The sequence below is a fragment of the Eublepharis macularius genome, chromosome 10 (genome assembly GCF_028583425.1).
Source record: "Eublepharis macularius isolate TG4126 chromosome 10, MPM_Emac_v1.0, whole genome shotgun sequence".
Classification (NCBI taxonomy): domain Eukaryota; kingdom Metazoa; phylum Chordata; class Lepidosauria; order Squamata; family Eublepharidae; genus Eublepharis; species Eublepharis macularius.
Window position 1 is genome coordinate 96,664,416 of NC_072799.1, and position 20,784 is coordinate 96,685,199.

Genomic DNA, 20,784 nt, shown 5'->3' on the forward strand with positions numbered 1-20,784 from the left:
CGCCCGATTCGCTTCTAATACCAGCTGTGTTAAGGTGGTGGTGGGTATTGCCACCTGCTCCACTCCTAATACCAGCTGGGTGAAGGCAGGGGGTGGGTATTGCCACCAGTTCCACCTCTAATATCAGCTGGGTAAAGGCAGGAGGCGGGCATTGCCACCTGGTCCCATCCTGCTCCCGGCCTGGGCTTCCCACCGTGGCACATTTTCTGGACGGACATGGTACCTTGCCTTGGCTTCCCTCCATAGCAGGGCCCTCTGGTGGTGCAGCAGGGTATACAGTGAGTTGTCTGAAATTTGCTTACTCGATTATATAGTAAGACAAGCACATTTTGTTCCCTGCTTCAAACTCCCCACAGCAAAGAAACCAGCTGGTTTATTCATACAGAACGTGGTATAATTACACTTTTTTCCAAACAAGATAATCTCTGATGGGGGTGCAATTTTTTGCCAACTTTTGATGGGAGCTTATGAAGGTGACAGGAATCAAACAGGGGTTAAGATCTAGTCATCACCTTGAGACGGATGGGCAAAGAGAATGCACCAATTAGATACTAGAACAATTCCTGAGATGCTATACCAACTATCAACAAGGCAACTGGGTGGAGTTCTTGCCTTATTCAGAATATTGCTACAATAATAAACTACCCAGCTCCACAGGGAGAATCTCCTTCCAAGTGACCCAAGAGTTTGAAGGAAAACCTATGCCAGTACAGACCCAGATGTGAAGGGGAGTGATTTAAATGAGTGGTGAACAAGAATTGTGTCACAATGGGATGTAGTAAAACAAACCTTGGAGAGAGCCAAATGTGCTTACAAAATCGAAGTGGATAAGAGGTGTTCCTCCCCTTGGGACCTGAAGGTGGGAGATGGTGTTTATACGTTCACAAAAAACTTGAAAGGAGCACAGCCCAGTAAAAAAAACTGAGATTGAAGTATTTGGGTTCTTTTAAAGTGAAACGTAGAATCAATGAAGTCACTGTTGGAATTGCCAAAGATTTTGAAGCATGTGCACCCAGTTTTTTCATTTCAGTCTCCTCAAGAAGGACCCAGGACCTGACCTGTGGCACCCAGACCCCGTAACCCCGCCTCCTATCTTTATAGATGGACAGCCACATGAAGAGATCAAGCTCATTTTGTACTCTAAGTGGAAGAGGGAGGTGCTGTGTTATCTAATCCAATGGAAACATTTTTCAAAAAGCCAAGCTGAATGGGTTAAGTTCTTTGATGTGAGAGCTGTGAAGTTGGTTCAGGCTTTCCATAGAAGATACCTGGAGAAACTGGAGAGAGGGGGAATGAACTTCAGGGTGGGGGGCAAGATGTCAGGTGCTCAGGATCACCTGACATACTCCTGCAGGTAAGGCTGATGTGGTTGGGGGCTGGGAAACTGAGAACTTAATGCTGACCTGTTGTTTGCTGACCTGTTGTTTGCTGACCTATTGTTTCTGAACCAATGTTTTATGCTATAACTTGATGTCATATTGCCATAACTGTCTTGCTTTCGCAGACTTATTGAAGCTGCAGGTGCCTTATCTAACAGACTGTAGAAACTCTGAGTGCTTCTGACCTTGTATACTGCTCACTCCCATGCACTGCTATGTCTCAACTTTGATCTCTTGCTTTCTCAGTGTCTCGACTTGATAGTACAGCTATGCGAGATGTTCTCAGGATTAGGGGTGTGCAAGACCTGCCTGTTTCGTTATACCTGATTCGGTTTTAACTGAATCAGAAAACCGTTTTGGTATTCAGGGAATACCAAAACAGCAAGCCGATTTGGTATTCACGTTTTGGCTTGATTCGGCCATTATTTTCAATGAGAAAACCTTCTCCCGGCTTTCCGGGAGTCTGGGGGGGGGAGCATTTTCTGTCCAAATCACACCAAACTTGGTGGGACCTTCTCCTCACTCTCCTCTAACCAGTCTGACAAAGTACCCACCCGCAGTCTGACAAAGTACCCACCCGAAAAATACAACAGATGCTACGATCAGCAAAAGACAGTAGAGACCCCCTCACCTCTGCAGGAGTATACCGTATACCCTGCAGCTGTGGACAAGTTTACATCGGGACCACAAAGCGTAGAATCCAGACAAGAATAAAAGAACATGAAAGACACTGCAGACTTGGACAACCTGAAAAATCAGCAGTGGCGGAACATAGCCTAACGCAAACAGGGCACAGTATCTTATTCCAGGACACCAAAATACTGGACAACACTTCCAACTACTTTGTCAGACTGCACAGGGAAGCCATTGAAATTCACAAGCATAAGCAAAACTTCAACAGGAAAGAAGAAACCTTAAGAATGAACAGAGCATGGTTTCCAGTTCTGAAAAACACCAGGCTAACAAAACATTCTATCCCCGACAATAGCCCTGCAGAGAAGATTAGCACATCAAGTACCAATCCATATGCAAAAGAACCTCCTCAGGATACAGTGAAGCCTCCCGCCATTAGCATTCCACACCCTGGGAAACTCTTACAGGATGACTCAGCTCAACCCCACCCCTCCTGAGTAGTTACAAATGACCTACATCTTTTCCACACTGTGACACTGAGAGATCTCTGTCTTTTGGTGCTACACCTCTGAAGATGCCAGCCACAGCTGCTGGCGAAACGTCAGGAACTACAATGCCAAGACCACGGCAATACAGCCCGGAAAACCCACAACAACCATCGTTCTCCGGCTGTGAAAGCCTTCGACAATACATGCTTTTCCACTTGTTCCACCTCTAATGTAGTTTATATCATAGAACGTAAATGTGGACTACAATATGTACATAGTACGTCACGTCCTGTTAAAACACGGATCCAAGAACATCTGTCTAAAATCGGAAACAAATCTCTTGAAGCCCTGTTGTCATCACATTTCAGTCAATTTCACTCTCATGAAGGAGAGCTCAAATTTTCGGTCTTATATGTAGCAGACTCGCCCACTAATGCAGACAGTCAAAAATGTTTATTATGCGTGGAACCAGAACAGATCTTCAGATTGGGCAGTTTGGCCCAAGATTTTACTGCATTTTTGTAAGTAGTTTCATGGTCGGCACCAGTCGCTTTAACAACTGGGGTATATCCCTTTAAGCCATCCGGTCTTTAATTGGTATATATAAACCAAGTTGACCTTCATGAATACATGATTGTTAGGAAGAAACTAACCAATGCTGGGTTGTGAATATATTGTTTGAAGATGATGTAAGTAGACAAACATGGATTTATATAGTTATTTTAACTTTTGTGTTTATTAAGATATTACTGATTGGATACTGTGTTATTATATTAATATTATATTGTAGGCAATAAATGAATGGCCGATAAAGCATAACAATGTGAAATGGGCTGTTATAACTGCTGCTGCACCCGTTGCCAACTACCCGGGAGACCTTCATTCCACCTTTGGCTCCCGGGGTGTCTTTTCCGTCCTCTTCAGCCGACGGCTTTTGCCTGCAAAAGGAAGAAAAAACAGATTAATCATTGGACTTTGGGATAAATGTACTTAGTAATTATCTTTTCAGACAACGTAATTGTGAGAATTGAATTGTTAAGTATTGGTGCCATATTTTTGTTAACATGTATGGAGTAGAACAAAATTGGTGATCTCCTTCTAAATTGTTGCACTTATAGTACTTGCACTTTCATTATAAAATTTATTTTTTTTTTTGTATCTGGTCTCTTTGGACCTGTGGTCCTCGTTTAGTATATACACTATTCCTGTCAACCTGTTCTTACTGCTCAGATTCTTACCTTGCTTCTGAGTAATTCTATGGACATATCTGCGGAAATGATCTGATTGCTGAATAAAACCATTTAACCAAGAGCCTGGATTTCTTGCTGCCATGGTACAGGGTTCCATCTGCCGTAGCCTGTCATCCATAGCCTGACAGTTGATTCCTGCTGTAATCTCTCCCTAGCCTGGGAAGCTGGCCTTGAGAAGTCTATGAATCTCACAGCCTGGTTTCCTGCTTGTAGAAGGGGGGGGGGAGGAAGTAGCTGCGGGGAAACTTTATCTGCTTTAGGCTTGTCTGTAGCCATCAGTCCTAGCAAGGGTGGCGTGAGAGCATGAAACTGGCATCTTATGAACTACTACTGGCATGTATGAACTACTATGCAGTATGAACTGTAATATTTAATGCTTTTAAATGTTTTTAATGGTTGGGTGATGTTTGTATTTGTTATCCTCCCTGAGCCTGCGAAAGCGGGGAGGGCGGAATATAAATATAATAAATTAAATTAAATTAAATAAAGAAATTTAACTCCTGAAGTGAAGTCTTTTGAGAGCTGCCTGGCATCCTCACACTTAGGGTTGCCAGCTCCAAGTTGGGAATTTCCTGGAGATCTGGGAGATGAAACCTGGAGAAACCTGGAGAAAGTGGGGTTTGGGGAGGGAAAGGACCTTGGCATGGCATAATTCCATGGAGTCCACCCCCCCAAAGGAGCCATTTTCTCCAAGTGAACTGATCTCAGTTGTGATTCCGAGAGATCTCCAGCCACTACCTGGAAGCTGGCAACCCTACTCACTCTCAGTAACTCCACCCCTGCATTCACCCTCCCTGTGCAGCTCTGCTTGATGTAGTTTGGGTTTTAAGAAAGAAGAAATGCCTGGTTTTATTGCAGCATCAGCCGCTTTCAAACTCAAAGAGGTCATGGGGACCATCTCTGCATGCTTTGTGCTGCTGCAGCAATTTCCTATGTGACACGCCATCTTCTTCTTGCCAGTGGAAGTGGCGCACATCAGCTGGCACAGTTCTAAGAACATCTCTTAAATGAACTCACTTTAACTGATTTAAAAAGATGGCTCAAAGCTGGCACTAGCTTACCAGAATAATCAAAATCCAAGGTTTTGGGGGAGGTGTGGTAGCTAGGAAAAGGCCAAACAGTGTTTCTTAGAAGATAAAGACCCACCCCCGAAGTAACAACAGGCTTTGTGTATCCTTAGTAATCAGTATGTTAATTATACCCACCTCTGTTTCTCCTTTTCCTTTGATCTGGTGGAGGCAGTTGAGATCCTGCAAACAAGAGAGGAAGGCATGAGGATGAAAAACTAAACAACACAGAGATTGTGATGAAGTGGTATCCAGCAAACTTTCTAGCAAGGAAAATGCCTGTTCCGGATAGGACCGCACTTTCCCAGAAGGGTCAAGTGCAGAGCTTACGGGGTTCTTCCAGTTCCCATAGAGTTGCAGACCAAACTGCTCAGTACTGCTGTAGAGGTTCGAAACCAGCGCTTGGCTGCTGCGGTTAAATAGTTAAAGATGAACCAGTTGAAATGGAGTCCTAACAAGAGACAAGTTGCTTGAGAAGGGGGACATTGTGATCCCCATGGACGGGGGTTCAGCTTACTCTTGCTGACTTCAGAATCAAGGGATTATACTGGGCCCAACATTGTTGCTAGAGAAGCAAGTTAAATTCAGTGGCCAAAAATGCTTTCTGCCATTCTCCTTTCACCTGGAAGATGCCTTCCTTCTTTGATCAGGCCACAGGAATCCATGTTACGGCTACCCTGAGGCTAGATGATTGTAATGGGTCTTCCCTCAAAGACAACCTGGAAGCTCTAGCTGGCACAGAACACTGCAGCTCACTTATTAGGAACTAAGCAAAGAATGCACCTGTTCAGCAGCTGCTTACTAGAGATGTACAAAACAGAACAGACAAGCCAAAAATACGCTCAAAAATCACTGGTTCAGTTTGTTAAAGCAGCTTCTGGAATGACAGAACAAAATCAGGAAATGAAGCTGTAACGACTTTCTCCCCATCAAAAAGTTTGTGTGTTTCCTTTTGGTTCTTACCCAGGCAGCAACAGTGCAGGTAGGCAGGCCTGGCAGGGGGGGCTGGCGGCATCTTGCTTTCCTCAACAGCAAACTCTGCATGCAACCAGATCCCAAGGGGAGAGACTGAGCCATAGTGTCATGTGGTTTCACTCCATTGGCAGGAAGGGGAATGTGCACATGAATTAGTTCATCTAGTCATCGGCACATTCCAGGCAACGTCATTGGCAATGAATGGCTGGCTCATCCTCATAGGAATCAATTCTCTTCCGAGGATGAGAGCATCGGATGGAAGGTCGCCACCAGCATCGCCTCTCCAATTCCTTTTTGTGCGCTTCAGGGCAAGGAAAGGCCGGCAAGCAACATGCAAAGTCCATTCGGACTTGCACACACAGGTTTGGGCAGGGAGGGGTATCGTTTCTGTTTCACCTTTGGTCTCAGTATACAGCCCCCCATCTTGGGTGTTATGTTCTTGACCTGGCTATGTAAGATTTATAGGCAAAGGAATTACAACTCCTAATATGATATATTGCTCTGACTTTATTTCATGCTATTCTGGGGAAGAATTCTAAGAAAAATCATTCCACATTATTTTCAATTTCATCTCAGTGTAATTTCATTTAAGTATGTTTATTTGATATTGGTTTTCTACTTATTTCCAAGTATTAGCTTTTACACATCTTTGTCCCCCTTTTCCTTTGTTTTCTGTATGCCAGATTCTTTGTGGGTTATGTTATGAATGTTTAATTTATGTATTTTTTTGATGAGGTGCTATCTGTGTTATTTTCATGCCGCTGAGAAAGATTATTGGGCCAAAACACATCTGGTTTTATTTGCTGTGTACATAAAGCGATGAATTGTACTTTTATGCCTGTATATTAGTGATTTTATTGGTATACAAGGTTTTAGTATGTATATGTAGAACCACATGATGTTTTAAATCTAATTTATGTGTTTCTAATTAAATTGGTGTATTTAATTCCTATTTTTAGTTATTTTCCACAATTGATTTTTTCCCTGTTATTCCAACCTTCTTGGTTACCCTTCGTTTGCAGGGCTGTTGTTTTTCTCCCCTTTTTGTTGTCCTTACTGACAAGGGTCTTCTCTCCAGCCTCTGAGTCCTGAGCTGCCACAAAGGTTCATGTTATGCAGATTAGGGTGAAAAGTGTGAATAATAAATGATTATTAAAGGTAACTTCCCAGAGGAGGGCCCAGGCATGTGAGCAGGTTGCTGCCCATTCAGTGGCCTTCTGCTGCGGCTGGCCTTCACTTAGGTGCCAGCGCCATCAAGGTGACAAAAGATGACGGAGGAGAACTCTTAACCACATGGAGAATGGTGGTGTGGTGCACAGTTGCACAGTTGCACACACAAACCCTTAGTTGTTTGTTTCCTTACTTTGTGGTTTGGCAACAACTGTTTGTTGCCACCTTTGTCCTACAAATAGAGAAAACAGAGGACCATTCTTCTACTTCCCTTTCTGTGAAGGAAACCAAAGATCAATTTCTCCCTTTCTATGCTCTTTTATGCACATCAACAACATTTGATTTATACACTGCTCTTCAGAACAACTTAATGCCCACTTAGAGCGGTTGTTCTTATCTCCACAATGAACACCCTGTGAGGTGGGTGGGGCTGAGAGAGCTCTGAGAGAGCTGTGACTGACCCACGGTCACCCAGCTGGCTTCAAGCGGAGGAGTGGGGAATCAAACCCGCCTCTCCGGATTAGAGTCCCGTGCTCTTAACCACTATACAAAACTACATGGAACACTAGCATTCAGCCACTAGAGGGGTGGGTTTAAAAAGGATGTGAGGCTACCACAAAGGCTCATGCTATGAAATTTGGAAATAATAAAGAATTATTAAGAAAGACCTAGGCACGTGGAGCAGGTTGTTGCTGTGCGTTAAGTGCCCTTCTGCTGCTGCTGTCCTACTCTTAGATGCCGCCAGAAGTCAACTGGGAATGCAGAAGTCAACCTAAGATAATGGATCAGGGAGCACTGGGAGACACATTAAAACTATTAACCAGTGTTAACTGACGTGGAGGTAGGAGCTGCACACTGTGTACAGTTCCATCGAAACCTTTCCAGATCAGTATTCCATGGGGTCTGCTAAGACCGGGCTGCCTTCTTGGTCTGCAGTAATGTCTTGTCCTTCATCCTTCAACTCTGGGTTAATGGTTTTAGTCAAAAAGCGGAGGCTGGGTGACCTATCCAGTCTCCCATTTTTATTAATAAAAAATAGAGAAAAGAACAAGGGTCATCCACCTATCCCATTAACAAAACAAAACCACCACCAGCAGCCCGCTCTCAATCTCACTGATGTCAGCTGTTTTAGGAAGGAAAGGAGTCATTGATGGTTATGAGTGAAACGTTGATGACACAGTAGCAGCACCCCCCCCCCCCCAACATTTCTCTGCCAGTGCTCTATCATATTTTTGGTATGGTGTGAAACAACATTATGACCCTGTCAAGTCAAGATAGATCATGGGCCTGTATGGTCTACTCAGGTCAAAAAGATGGTAACTTTTGAAGAACAACAGGTGCTTAGAAGAGGGCATGGAGTGAAGTACCAGTCACAGTTCCAGCAGGTCTGTCCATTGTGACAGCAAGCCCACTGTGACAAGAAATCTGATGCTGAGATGAAGGCCTTTAGTGGGAGCTCTTCCGCCAGTTTGGTGTAGTGGTTAAGAGCACGGGACTCTAATCTGGAGAGCCGGGTTTGATTCTCCACTCCTCCGCTTGAAGCCAGCTGGGTGACCTTGGGCTAGTCACAGCTCTCTCAGAGCTCTCTCAGCCCTCAACCTCACAGGGTGTTTGTTGTGGGGATAATAGTAACATACTTTGTAAACTGCTCTGAGTGGGCATTAAGTTGTCCTGAAGGGCAGTATATAAATTGAATGTTGTAGTTAGTTTTGAAATCTGGGAAGAGCTATACATATATATTCCAGCTTTTCAGTTCCAAAGTTGAATCAGAGCAGAGGAGCTGGGCGGAGCTTGGTCACACCTGCCTGCGGGGGCTTCTTCTGACCATTGAAAGGGTTCTCGTCTCATTGTGGGGAGAGAACACAACTACAAAGTGCAGGGAAACGTCATCAAAAGGCAACAGTAGGAGGAAAAGATCATTTATTGGCACTGCGCTATTGTAAAACAGGAATATTTTTCTTAAGAAATCTGCTGCACAGGGCTGTGTTTGGCAACGGAGTGCGTTCCTGCCTGGGTGTGGCTTGCTGCCACTTTGCCAGCCAGTTTCCTGCCATTAGGTGCACCAGTTGACACTTGCCTTCTTTGGGGTCCATTGTTGTGTGTGTATGTTTTGTGTGTGAGGAGAAACTTGTTTGATTGATGGTTTTTTTGGATTAGGAAGGGGGGACTAATGGTTGGTAATAAATTTACAGATTTTGCTTGGTTAAGCATAAATAAAGCTGTGGTTCCCCCCAAACCCCCTACTTGAAAAGTGTATGTACGTGCAGTTGTCCAACATTTGCCTTGATGCCTTTCCCCAAGCTTTCTTTGGGGTAAGTGACTGAACCCCATTGTTGTTGGGTGTGCAATCAAACTCCCACTTGTGGGGAAGGCAGGATATAAATCCAATATATAAATAAAATAAAATGAATAAATAAAAATAAATAAACTCGGTGGGTCAATCAATGATGTGGAGGAAGGACAAAGTTCTGAGCAATTTTGGTGTTGTTAAGTGCAAAAGCTGATGCCCCAGAGCCTCATGTCCCCATCTCCCCTTGAAAAGAGCAGTGTTCATCTGTGCATGTGTAGCTAACACCTGCCTTGCATGTGCCACAGTCTGAAACTCATGAAAACAGAAACAATCAAGTGGATTAGGTCTAAGTTGGCACTGGCTCACCTGCAACAAACCAATATTGGAATGGCATGCAATCCAGACCCTCCAGGTCTGAAACTCGAATCTTCTCGGTGCACACCCTGGTTACCCTTTCAAGCTGTTGATTAACATCTGGCCTAGGACCAAGATATCTAAAGCGCTGCCTCTCCTGATGTACCCTCCCCCCTGGTAAAAGATGAACTCATCTATGAAAAGTTTGCTGAAGAGGCCATCTTGCAAATGGGAAAGATCAGCAGCTACCTGGACCAGAGCATTTTCTGTGGTGGCTCCCAGTTGTGGAATGACTTGTCATAGAACGTGTAAAACAGTAATGTTCAAGAAGATATTTTTTTATAAAAGAAATAGGGCTGTAGTAAGATGGAATTATTCAGGATGGCACTATTATAAAGGGACACAAGTTGTAGCTTATGGCACGGTTTTCTCCATTCCTCGTTTTTACTGCAATGTTTTTTAAGTTCTGTAAACCAGTTTTTGCATTTCTTATGTCATGTTTTATACTGTTCCTAAATTTTGTAATCCACCTTAGGTCTCAGCAAGAAAGGCGGGCTATACATAAATAAATCTCAAATAATGGCTGTAATCAAGAATGCCTTTTATTCTTTCTTGCTTGCTTGCTTCATTCATATTCCACCTTTCTTGCTTACATTGTTCTCCTCTCCTCTATTTGATCCTTATAACAATATTGTGAGTTGAGTTTGGCTGGGCGTGTGTGCCTGGCCCAGAGTCACCCAGTGAGCTTCTGTGGCAGAGGGGGGATTTGAACTTGAGTCTCCCGGATCCTAGTCCCAAACTCTAACCACTACACCATTAACTTTGGCCAATTTGCCTGCTATGCCCACTACTGGAAGAGGTTGTTGCTGTAATGTTTTAGTGACGGGGTATAAATGAAGCAAATAAAATCCTAAACTGTTCTACTCTGAATTCTATTTGTGTCTATCCACCGGGATTACTCCCGGGAAAAATGATCTAAGATTGCACTGAAATTCAGAAGCAGTTTAGACTTTCTGCAAAATGGCATTTGCATAGAATCCAATTCCATAACTCATTGGGCTCCATAGACTGATCCAAAGGATATGATGTCTTGTGGTGGGAGGCTGAGCTACCAGCTCATGGTTTGCAAAGAGGCAGACAAATATTTGAGCTGCAGCAGCAATATTTAAGCTCCTGAGATATATGTGAGATCAAAAGGCTTTAAAAAGCCTTCATTTTAACAACATTGGTTGCAGCTATTTTAACAACATTATCAGCATAGCACTCCACTACCCAATGAACAGTTTTGTGTCTCTGGCACACACCCCAGCCACATAGTCTGACACATGTAGTCTGACACATGATGTTAGTTGTTACAGTGTCAGACTAGGATCTGGGAGACCTGGGTTTGAACCACCACTCTGCCAATGACCTTGGGCCAATCACACACTCTCAGCCTAACCTACCTTGCAGGGAGGTTTTTGTGAGAATAAAATGTGGGAAGGGGAGAACAATTCCGCAACATGCTTCGGGTCCCAACTGGGAAGAAAAGTGGGGTATAGAGATCTAAGCAAACGAACTGGTGTGTGTGTCTGTTTATAACAACCATTCTGTGTGGTGAGATTGAGTAGGCGTGAAATGTAGGTTCTCCTGAGGAGTAATCACACGAGATCTAAACCAGAGGTTGAAGCGGAGGCTTCCCTGGTGGAGTGACGACTGACTGTCACCGCAGTACGTTGGAAACACGAGAGCAGGAAGAGTGTTCTGTGAGGAACTTGAGGTGGGGGGCTGGGCACAAAGGCAAAGGAAGGGGGTTTTTGTTTTGCCTTCTCCCCCCCCACCCCCCCTTGAGGGTGAGGGGACCCTTAAGGAGCCCAAACTATCTCTCAGCAGGTCTTGGGATGCACGGCTGACTCTGAGAGCCCATTTGTGCCCCGTGGCATTTCTCAGGCGAGGGTAACCTGGGAAGGACCGAGCGACTTCCCTAGGAATGGCAGCTGCCTTCCTTCCAGCTCTCCAACCTTTGAGCCGGAGGCCACATGCAAGTCTCAGCTCTTGTCCTAGTGTAGTCTTTGGCAGGCTAGTAATAAGAGTCTCTTCCATGCCTAGGGATGCCCTCCCCCCGCCCCAGTCACAGCAAGGCATCCCCCGCCCCGAGGCAATTAAAAAAAATGGCAGCATTGCTTGCTGTTACATCACTTCTGGGGAAAACCCATAAGTGGCTGCAGATAGCTCGAGGAATTGCTGGAAACATTATTGTTTTAATCCATAGGTTTTCTAGCAGTTCCTAAACCTACTTGCTGTCACGTCCAGATTTTCCTTGGAAAATCCTCAACAATGCCCCCCGTGTCCCTGCCCCCAACCCTCCTGCCGGTTGCAGGGTTCAGCCTGGCAACTCTGCTGTAGCTCCTCACCAGTTTTGCAGTTCCCTTTCTCCCAGTTCTTCCTCTACACCTGCATGTCCAGAAGGGAAGTTATAGATAGGCAGCAGACTCAAATTACCTTCCTGGATTGCACCAAGTTCCATCTTGTCCAACATTCAGTCTCCCACACTGAGACAGCCAAATACCTCTGGACCTTCTCGAGCAAGGTCTGAAGGTGATGATAGCACCTTTCCTCTAGCATCCGGCACTCAGAAGGAATTCCTTTGGACATGTACGTTTCATTTACCTACTATGGACCATACAGACACTTTGAACGACTGACTTCCATGCTTTTCTCTAATTCATTTTTAAAGCCAAGAGTTCAGAATGCTTATGGTTCTTATGGATCGTTCAGAAGGAGAATAGGTGCAATCCCAACTTCTTGTTGCTCCTGTTTTTCTATATCAAGTAAGCTCAGATGCTGTTTGTGCACAAACAAAACTTGGTATCTGCTCATGCATCTGATTTATTCCTACCTTGCAAACAGTATTCAGTGCTTGAAAGTATTTTACTGTACTGAGCTGTAGGCCCAGAACCAAGAGAAACAGCACTGGAGCTACGCAGCTTGGTCTGCTAATCTATCTAAGCTTCAGAACAAACCAGTGCCCAGCTTTTCATCTACTATCTTGAAATTGTTGTTGTTAGCTGTTAAGTAGTGGGTTCAGACTCTGAAGTGATTTCAACAAGCTCTTTATTCAGCAGGAACATCTCTGAAACACAGGCAGCAAGCTGCAAATATTTATACACCACTTCAACCCCCAAACCACACCCCAGCTTTGTTAACACCCAATAAGAATCATCTAACTAGAAGCCTTTGTTTGCATCAGCTATATACATTGTAACTTATTTACAGCATAGTGATTGGACTTTATTATGCTGTTATGATTGGCTGCTGCCAGCACTAACAACCAATGACAATGTAGAATTCAGGAGCGTTGTTTGTGATAGAAGCTTGACCAATACATAACACTCCTCCCCTCTAAGTCAGAGTTGACCCCTCAGCGAATATAGTCCTTTCAGTGGTAGGAAGGAATCTGAACCCACTGGGAATATTGCAAGTCCACCAGAGGCAGCGGTTGTGCCAGCTGCGGTACCATGGTTAGCCCATCACACAGTTCTGAGTGGCTCTCAGGAGTAGTGCCTGCCTCTGGACACTGTAGGTTTGGTGTCTGAGGAGCCGGTGGTGTGATTTCGTTGTCTGTCTCCTGTGCTGCAGTGTTTCCTGGGATGTTGGCCATAGGCATGCCTTCGGGCTCCGTTGTCCTTGCTGGCCATCTGCTTTGGCGCTGGTCCAAGTGGTGCCATAGCCTCCTGCTGTTGGCTGCGATGACAGCATACGACACCTGTCCAGTTGCTGCTTCTACGGATGCTGGCACCCACACTGGGCCCTCACTACAGTTGCAGGCATAGACCAGATCTCCTGGCTGGAAGGTCCTCACCTCTCCTTCTGGCGAGGGTTGCTCCTTGGGGGATATGTCGTGGTGTGGCCTGTCCAGTGTGATTGTGAGTCTTCTGTTCATGAGAAACTCAGCTGGGCTGCGGCCTGTGGCAGAGCTGGGTGTGACATGCTGCTGTAGCACGAAAGCAGCCAATCGCATCTGCCAGTCACCTTGACTGATTCTCCAGAGGCTGTCCTTAGTCGTCCTTACCATCCGTTCCATTTGCCCATGGGTAGATGGGTAGAACAGGGCTGACGTGACTTGTCTGATGCCGTTGTCAGCCAGGAACTACCAGAATTCTGCCACCATGAACTGCACCCCATTGTCGGACACCAAAGTGTCAGGCAACCCATGTGTCGCAAACAGCTGATGGAGGGCTTGAATAACTATGGCAGTGGTTATGGCAGAGACAGGAACAACCTCTAGCCACTTCGAGTACAAGTCCACAATAATGAGGAACGTTTGTCCTTGGAATGGCCCAGCAAAATCTAGGTGGAGTCTGGACCATGGTGCCCTTGCTGACTCCCATGGGTGCACTGGAGCTTGTGCTGGGGCTGGGCGAGTCTCTTGGCATGGCTTGCAGGTGTGGACCTACTCCTCGATAGCCTTGTCCATGCCTCTCCACCAGACGTAACTGCAGGCAAGTGCCTTCATGTGCACGATGCCCGGATGTCCACTGTGTAGTGCCTTGAGCACATGTTGTCACAGCTTAGGAGGGATGACGACTCAGTTCCCCCACAGCAGGCAACCCTTGTGTATGGAGAGTTCATGTTGCCTGGTGGAGTATGACTGGAACGCTTTGGCCAAATGGCCCCCTGGCCACCCCCTCCACACCCAGTTGAGCATATGGGTGAGGATGCAGTCTTTGGTGGAGTGAGCTGCTACATCAGAGGCTCATATCGGTGGACTCGGCAGGTCCTTGAGCAGCAGGATGTGGTGTGCCCATGATGGGTTGGCCCCTGTGTCGGGCAGCGACAGGCAGCTAAGGGCGTCGGTGTGTCCAATTGCTTTACCCGACCAGTGCTGCAGTTCATACGAGTAGGCTGACATGAACACAGTCCAGCGCAGCATCCAGGGTGAAAGGATTTGGGGTGTTTGTTTGTCAGGAGCGAATAGACCCTAGCAGCAGTTTGTGGTCTGTAGCGATGAGGAAGTTCTGGCTGTAGAGGTAATTGTGGAACTTCTTTACGCCTGCTACGATGGCCAGGGCTTCCTTGTCTATCTGGGCATAGTTGTGCTCCACAGATGACAGCGTCCTAGAGAAGTAGCCGATAGGCGCTTCTCGCCCGTTGGTCATCCTATGGCTGAGGACAGCCCCAATATCATATGGGGAGGCATCGCAGGCAAGAACAAGCAGCTTCCTTTCATCATAGTGTGTTAGGACACTCTCAGATGACAGCAGATCTTTTACTGCTTCGAATGCTGCTACTTCTTTTCGGCCCCAAACCCAGGGGGTGGAGGAATCGAGGAGTCGGTGCAGTGGTTCTGTGACTGATGCTGTGTGCGGTAAGAAGGCGTGGTAGAAGTTGAGAAGACCCAGGAATGATTGCTGTTCTTTCTCTGATCCAGGAGGTGGTGCACTGTGGACAGCCTGGACCTTAGCTGGTGTGGGATGGATGCCAGCTGTGTCAATGAGGAACCCCAGGAACTCCACTTATGGAACCCCAAACTGGCATTTTTCTCACTTCACTTTTAAGCCTGAGCTCTGTAGTTTGCTGAGGACAGTTCGGAGGCGCTCTGTAAGTTGACTCTCAGAGCCTCCTGCGATCAAGATGTCATCAAAATATGGGATGACACCTGGGATTCCCTGGAGAAGACCTTCCATGATGCTTTGGAAGATTCTTGGTGCCACGTTGACGCCGAACTGCAGTTGCTTGACTTTGAACACACCCCTGTGTGTCACGATTGTTTGGGCTTCTGCTGTTGTGTCATCCACAGGTAGCTGCTGGTAAGCTTGGGCAAGGTCAAGTTTTGTGAAAACCTTACCCCCTAGAGGGATGCCAGGAGATGGCTCATAACAGGCACTGGGTAGGCATGTTGCTGCAGGGCTTTGTTCACTGTGCATTTATAGTCCACACAAATTCTGACCACTCCATTTGGCTTGAGTGGCGTTACTATAGGCTTAAGGCGGATGGGCGCCACAGCTGGGTTGAGGTCAAAAGACACTGGAGGAACAGCGTATGTTCCTAGGGAGCCATCAAAGACCTCTGGAAACTCGCTGCACACGGATGCGACATTGTTGTGACAGATCTGTTGTATGCCAGAAACCAGGATGCCCCGGGGGTTGGAACCAGTCTAGGCCAAGTAAGCTTGGCTGGTGGCCCTGAACCACCACCAGCCGCAAAGGGCCTGCAAAGTCTTTGTACTTAATTTGGAATGTGCTGATGCCCAGTACAGGCACTCGGTGGCCCTGAAAGTCTTTAAGTAGTAGGTCTACTGGTTTTAGGCAATGGCTGGATGCCTTGGGGTAGATCCTCTGGATCGTGGAAGAGGAGATGATGGACAGTGCAGACCTGGAGTCAGCTTCCATCTCACAGGGCACATCTTGGATTCTCACCATCACTTTTGTTTTTTCGCACATTGGTGGCTGTAATGCAAGGACGGATGAGTCACTGGACTGTACTACCTTGGCGCCACGTAGCTTGAGCATGTGTCAATAATTCTTGCAGCTGTGTGTCTTTTTGTAGACCGGTGATGACTTGCGGCCCAACTTGGGCGATCTGTCTTGGTTCTTGGTGGATCAGCAAACACAAGCAGTGTGTCCCAATTTTCCACAGTTCTGGCAATAAGCGTCCCAGAACCGACACCATTTTCACAAGTGGGACCCCCCCCCCACAGCTGGCACAAGGGGTCCCCAGAAATGCTTGTGGCTCTTTTCATATCTTACTGGTGACCTTAGTCCGCAGCACCTCCTCATCTTCATCTTCATATGAGGAGACATCCCGGATGCACCCCTGGTGGACGAGCTCAGACTTGTGGGACTGCAGTGGAGTGTGCAACTGCCTGACCTCTTTTGCAGACTGTTCCACAGCTTCAGCGGTGATGGCCTCATTTTATGCAGTCTTGAAGTTCAGATCTTTCTTGGCAAACAGATGCCTCTGGAGCTTTTTATCCCGGAGACCACATACCAGTCTGTCTCGAAGTGCCATCTTGAGGTCAGGGAAATTGCATATTCTGGCTGCTTGTTGGAGAGCTGTGACGAATGCTGTGACAGACTCGCCTTTTGCTTGGTCACTCTTATAGAACACATGCCTGCTTGCTATCTCTGAAGGCTGCAGTGAGAAGTGTTCTCTGAGCTTGTTTTTGATTGTGTCGAATGCCGTACTTTGCAGCTTGGTGGGCGCCACTAGAGCCCGGGCAATGTCAAATGTGGACCGCCCACAGTAGCTGAAGAATGTTGCTTTTGCGAGATCTGCATCTTCTACTTTGTTTGCTTCGAGGTAGAACTCAAACCGCATGATGTAGGACTCCCAGTCCTCGGCACTGGAGTCGAACGGCTCCAATTGGCCCTTGGTAGCCACGTCTACCCACTGGGATGAACGGGTGCCGGGTGGTCGAGGTGACAATTCCTCCCCAGCAAGTGATTCCACTCTGCTTCTTGGGGCTGCCTCCCCAAACTTAGTAGGTCAGTTCCAGTCTCGGGGCCGCATACCCAAGCACCTGTTAGTGATTTCGCTCTGATTGTGGGGCTGCATACCCACTCCGAAATCCCATCCTCGTCGCCAGTGTTAAGTAGTGGGTTCAGACTCTGAAGAGATTTCAACAAGCTCTTTATTCAGCAGGAACTTCTCTGAAACACAGGCAGCAAGCTGCAAATATTTATACACAACTTCAAACCCCAAACCACGCCCCAGCTTTGTTAACACCCAATAAGAATCACCTAACTAGAAGCCTTTGTTTGCATCAACTATATACATTGTAACTTATTTACAGCATAGTGATTGGTCTTTATTGTGCTGTTATGATTGGCTGCTGCCGGCACTAACAACCAATGACAATGCAGACTTTAGGTGCCTTGCTTATGATAGAAGTTCAGCCAATACATAACTTTACCAATGAAGAATACATGTGTGTGTGGCACACCCTTGCACTTGATGGCCTCAGAAATCAAGCACTCCCTTGGCCTCCCAAGAGGGCAAGGTCTGCATATGCCAGCCAACTGGCCGAGAAGACAGACCACACCCCTAGCTTATTTTTATTGCTCTGTGCTTGTCCTTGGTTTGAGCTCTTCCTGTGCTCTGCCTGACCTTTATTCATGCTTCAGCTACCATCCTTCCTATTTGCCAGCAGCACTGGGGGTTTCTCCCAGTACAGGTTACTCCCGGCTCCTGACATTTGAAAGTTCTGGTGATGCATCTGGCTGCTTCACTTCTTCCTTTTGAAGTGTTAAGTTTGCAGTCTGAGAACTGATCTCCCTCAGTGGCTCTTGCCTGTCTTTTTTTGGGCAAAAGTCAGTGCTTCAACATTCAAGCTTCACAGACCTCTCATCACTTACAGTGTGCCTACTGGGAAGTGGACAGAACTCCCTTTCAGGTGACAATACACCACAGTGTTATCTATTGAACAGTATTTTAATAACTACCAATATATTACATGATATTTGGTAGTATCATAAAGAGGATGCTGCACAGAAGGCTCATAGCCAATCAGAAATTGCATTGTAACGAAAGAGGTGCCTCACAACTGAAAAGGCTGCTAGCAAGATCCAGACTGAAATGCAAGAGAAACTGGCAAGAGGGCCAGTAGGCTACAATATTTTATGCTAAGTCTGTTCCTAATAGAAATGTCCACTTCTGCACTACTGAATCAGAAGGAAGTGGCTGAATGGGTCCATGAAGTTTCATTATATCTCTAAACAATTAAGAGTAGTATGCTATAGGATGAGCCAGTGCAGACATAAATCCAAATTTCAGGAAGTCCGCTGCACAGAAATCACATTGGTCTGAAGTGGACCCTGCAGTTTATACACCAGTGTAGAGGGCAAATTTTAATCTTGCAGAATAAGGTTGCTGACTCGGGCTTGGGAAATTCCTGGAGATTTGAGGGTGGAGCCTGGGGTGGGGGGAGGGGGCATGGGGAGGGGAGGAACCTCAGTGGGTTTAAATGCCATTCAGTCTACCCTCCAAACTTGCCATTTTCTCCAGTTTTACTCATCTCTGTAGTCTGGAGATCAGTTGTAGTTCCAGGAGATCTCTGCGCCTCACCTGATGGTACATGTGATGGCCACACATCTCCATGTAGCCAATGAAGCTTTTAACATGTGAGTGACACACATCTGTCTAGTAAAGAGAGCACAGCTGTTTCCCTTCCCCCAACATCTTCCTCAGCTGAAGTTTCTTAGCCACTTCCTCAGCCTCCCCCAAATCTTGTTGACTCATCCCACCATAGGCTGCAGAAGTCTGAGTCACTATAAAAGGATAGAGCTCCTCCTGTCTCAGCCATGTATTACATAAGGAAAAGGGGGAGAGAGAGAGCAGATAGAAGAAAATAAACATGTCACAAGAAAACATCTGGAAAAGATATTGCTGCAAACCTTCAACACCTCAACAATGAGGCATGCAGTGTTTTTACATGTTCCCTAATTTGCAGAGTGGTGAAGTGCTTTATAGCCAGTGCTATGAAGTTTACTTTGGAGGAAAAAACACAAAGAAATTATGTTGCCTTTGTAATATTTGCTTAATCAGTAGATACAGAGACTATATTAGAAACAAATCTGACACGATATGCTAGTTTTGCTTCTAATTCCCATAGAACTTTAAATTCAGCTAACACCTAGTTCCCCATTTCTCCCTCTATTTCTTACCTTTTCTTTAGCTCCAAATTTAAACAGCAAATGTGCTTTCAAACTGTGTCACTGCCCCTTAACTCTGAGAGGGAGCAGAGGAGAAAGGTTCTAGGCTATTAATGGGGCATCATTTCCACCAGGCAAGCAATCAGCCTAGCAGCGAAGACTCTCCCAGCATCTATAACTGAATTAATCTGGCATCTGTTAATCCAACAAATACACCTCAGAGCAAGGAAATGATTATTAAAACTAACACAACTAGCCAGCAGAAGACTGAGAGCCAAGCTACAAGTGATGCCTTACACAGGTTGGACACTGGTCAGCTTCCCTCAAGTTTTGATGGGAAATGTAGGCATCCTGGCTTTACAGCTTGGCTCTCCATTACAGCTGCAAGACCAGGATGCCTACATTTCCCATCAAAACTTGAGGGAAGCCGACTAGTGTCCAACCTGTGTAAGGCGTCACTTGTAGCTTGGCTCTGTGAAGTGGAATGAGGACACAGTGAATGTCTATCCTTTTATAATATCCAGGTGGAAACAAATGGTAACCCCCCCCCACACACACACAATAAAATTACCCATGAGAAACACAGATAGCACAATATATGTGATCTAATCGAACAGCCGGCTGTAAAAACCGACTAGGTTGGAGATCAGAATAAAAGGGGAAGGTCTGGGAATGTAAGAGCCAAGCTACAAGTGACGCCTTACACAGGTTGGACACTTGTCAGCTTACCTCAAGTTTTGATGGGAAATGTAGGCGTCCTGGTTTTACAGCTTGGCTCTCCATTACAGCTGCAAGACCAGGATGCCTACATTTCCCATCAAAACTTGAGGGAGACTGACAAGTGTCCAACCTGTGTCAGGCATCACTTGTAGCTTGGCTCTAAGTCTATCCCAGGAAGCAGGCCAGTGGAAAACCGGCGATCTCAGCTGCCAGAGGTAAGGCACCAGCCGCATTACTAATTAGGCCTCCACTGCCAGCTGATCTTTTTGGCAGCCATGCTGTTTAAGCTTAATAAATCAGGAGGCTGAATGGAGGAAAAGAGCCACTTTATATAACAAAGGACTACTTTTTTCTTCCATTAAACGAGCATCAGCCACTGCTTGAGATTCAAGAGTTGAAGGGAGGGGGGCAAGTTTACAGACACTTGCAGGGTGGGTAAGATGGAATAAGACATTTGTAAGAAATGGCTGGCCTCCTTTGAAAACCCGCTGCACAAGACGCATTTTTGAAAAGACACACATATATTTTGGAATGCTAGAAAGCACACAATGAAACGACGACCCTCGCTGAGGAGAAGTTCCTTTTCAGAAATCTGCTCCACTCTCAAATCCTTTGCCGAGCTGAACCCCAGGCGAGGTTATTTTTGTGCAACTCGTGAACAAATAAACATTGGCATGATTTAACAGGCAAATCATAGCAGAGCCTCTTTTTAAAATTTAAAAGTGAATGGGGAGTTTTGAAATTAGGAGAGGACAACAATTAGGAGAAATTAGGAGAGGACAACAATGACAAGCCCACAGAGAAATCCACTTTAATATGTCAGTGC

General features: G+C 46.0%; 1 protein-coding gene across 1 annotated transcript in view; it reads right to left on the reverse strand.

The window, feature by feature from the left end:
* Positions 1-3,384: 3,384 nt before the first annotated feature.
* LOC129337029 (beta-klotho-like) overlaps positions 3,385-20,784 on the reverse strand; it is a 76,140-nt gene continuing 58,740 nt past the window's right edge. The window contains exons 2-3 of the mRNA XM_054990477.1: positions 4,956-5,000; positions 3,385-3,438 (exon numbers count right to left, since the gene is read on the reverse strand). Of these exons, the coding sequence (XP_054846452.1) occupies positions 3,421-3,438; positions 4,956-5,000 (63 nt within the window). The 3' untranslated portion in view covers positions 3,385-3,420. The remainder of the gene's footprint in view (positions 3,439-4,955; positions 5,001-20,784) is intronic.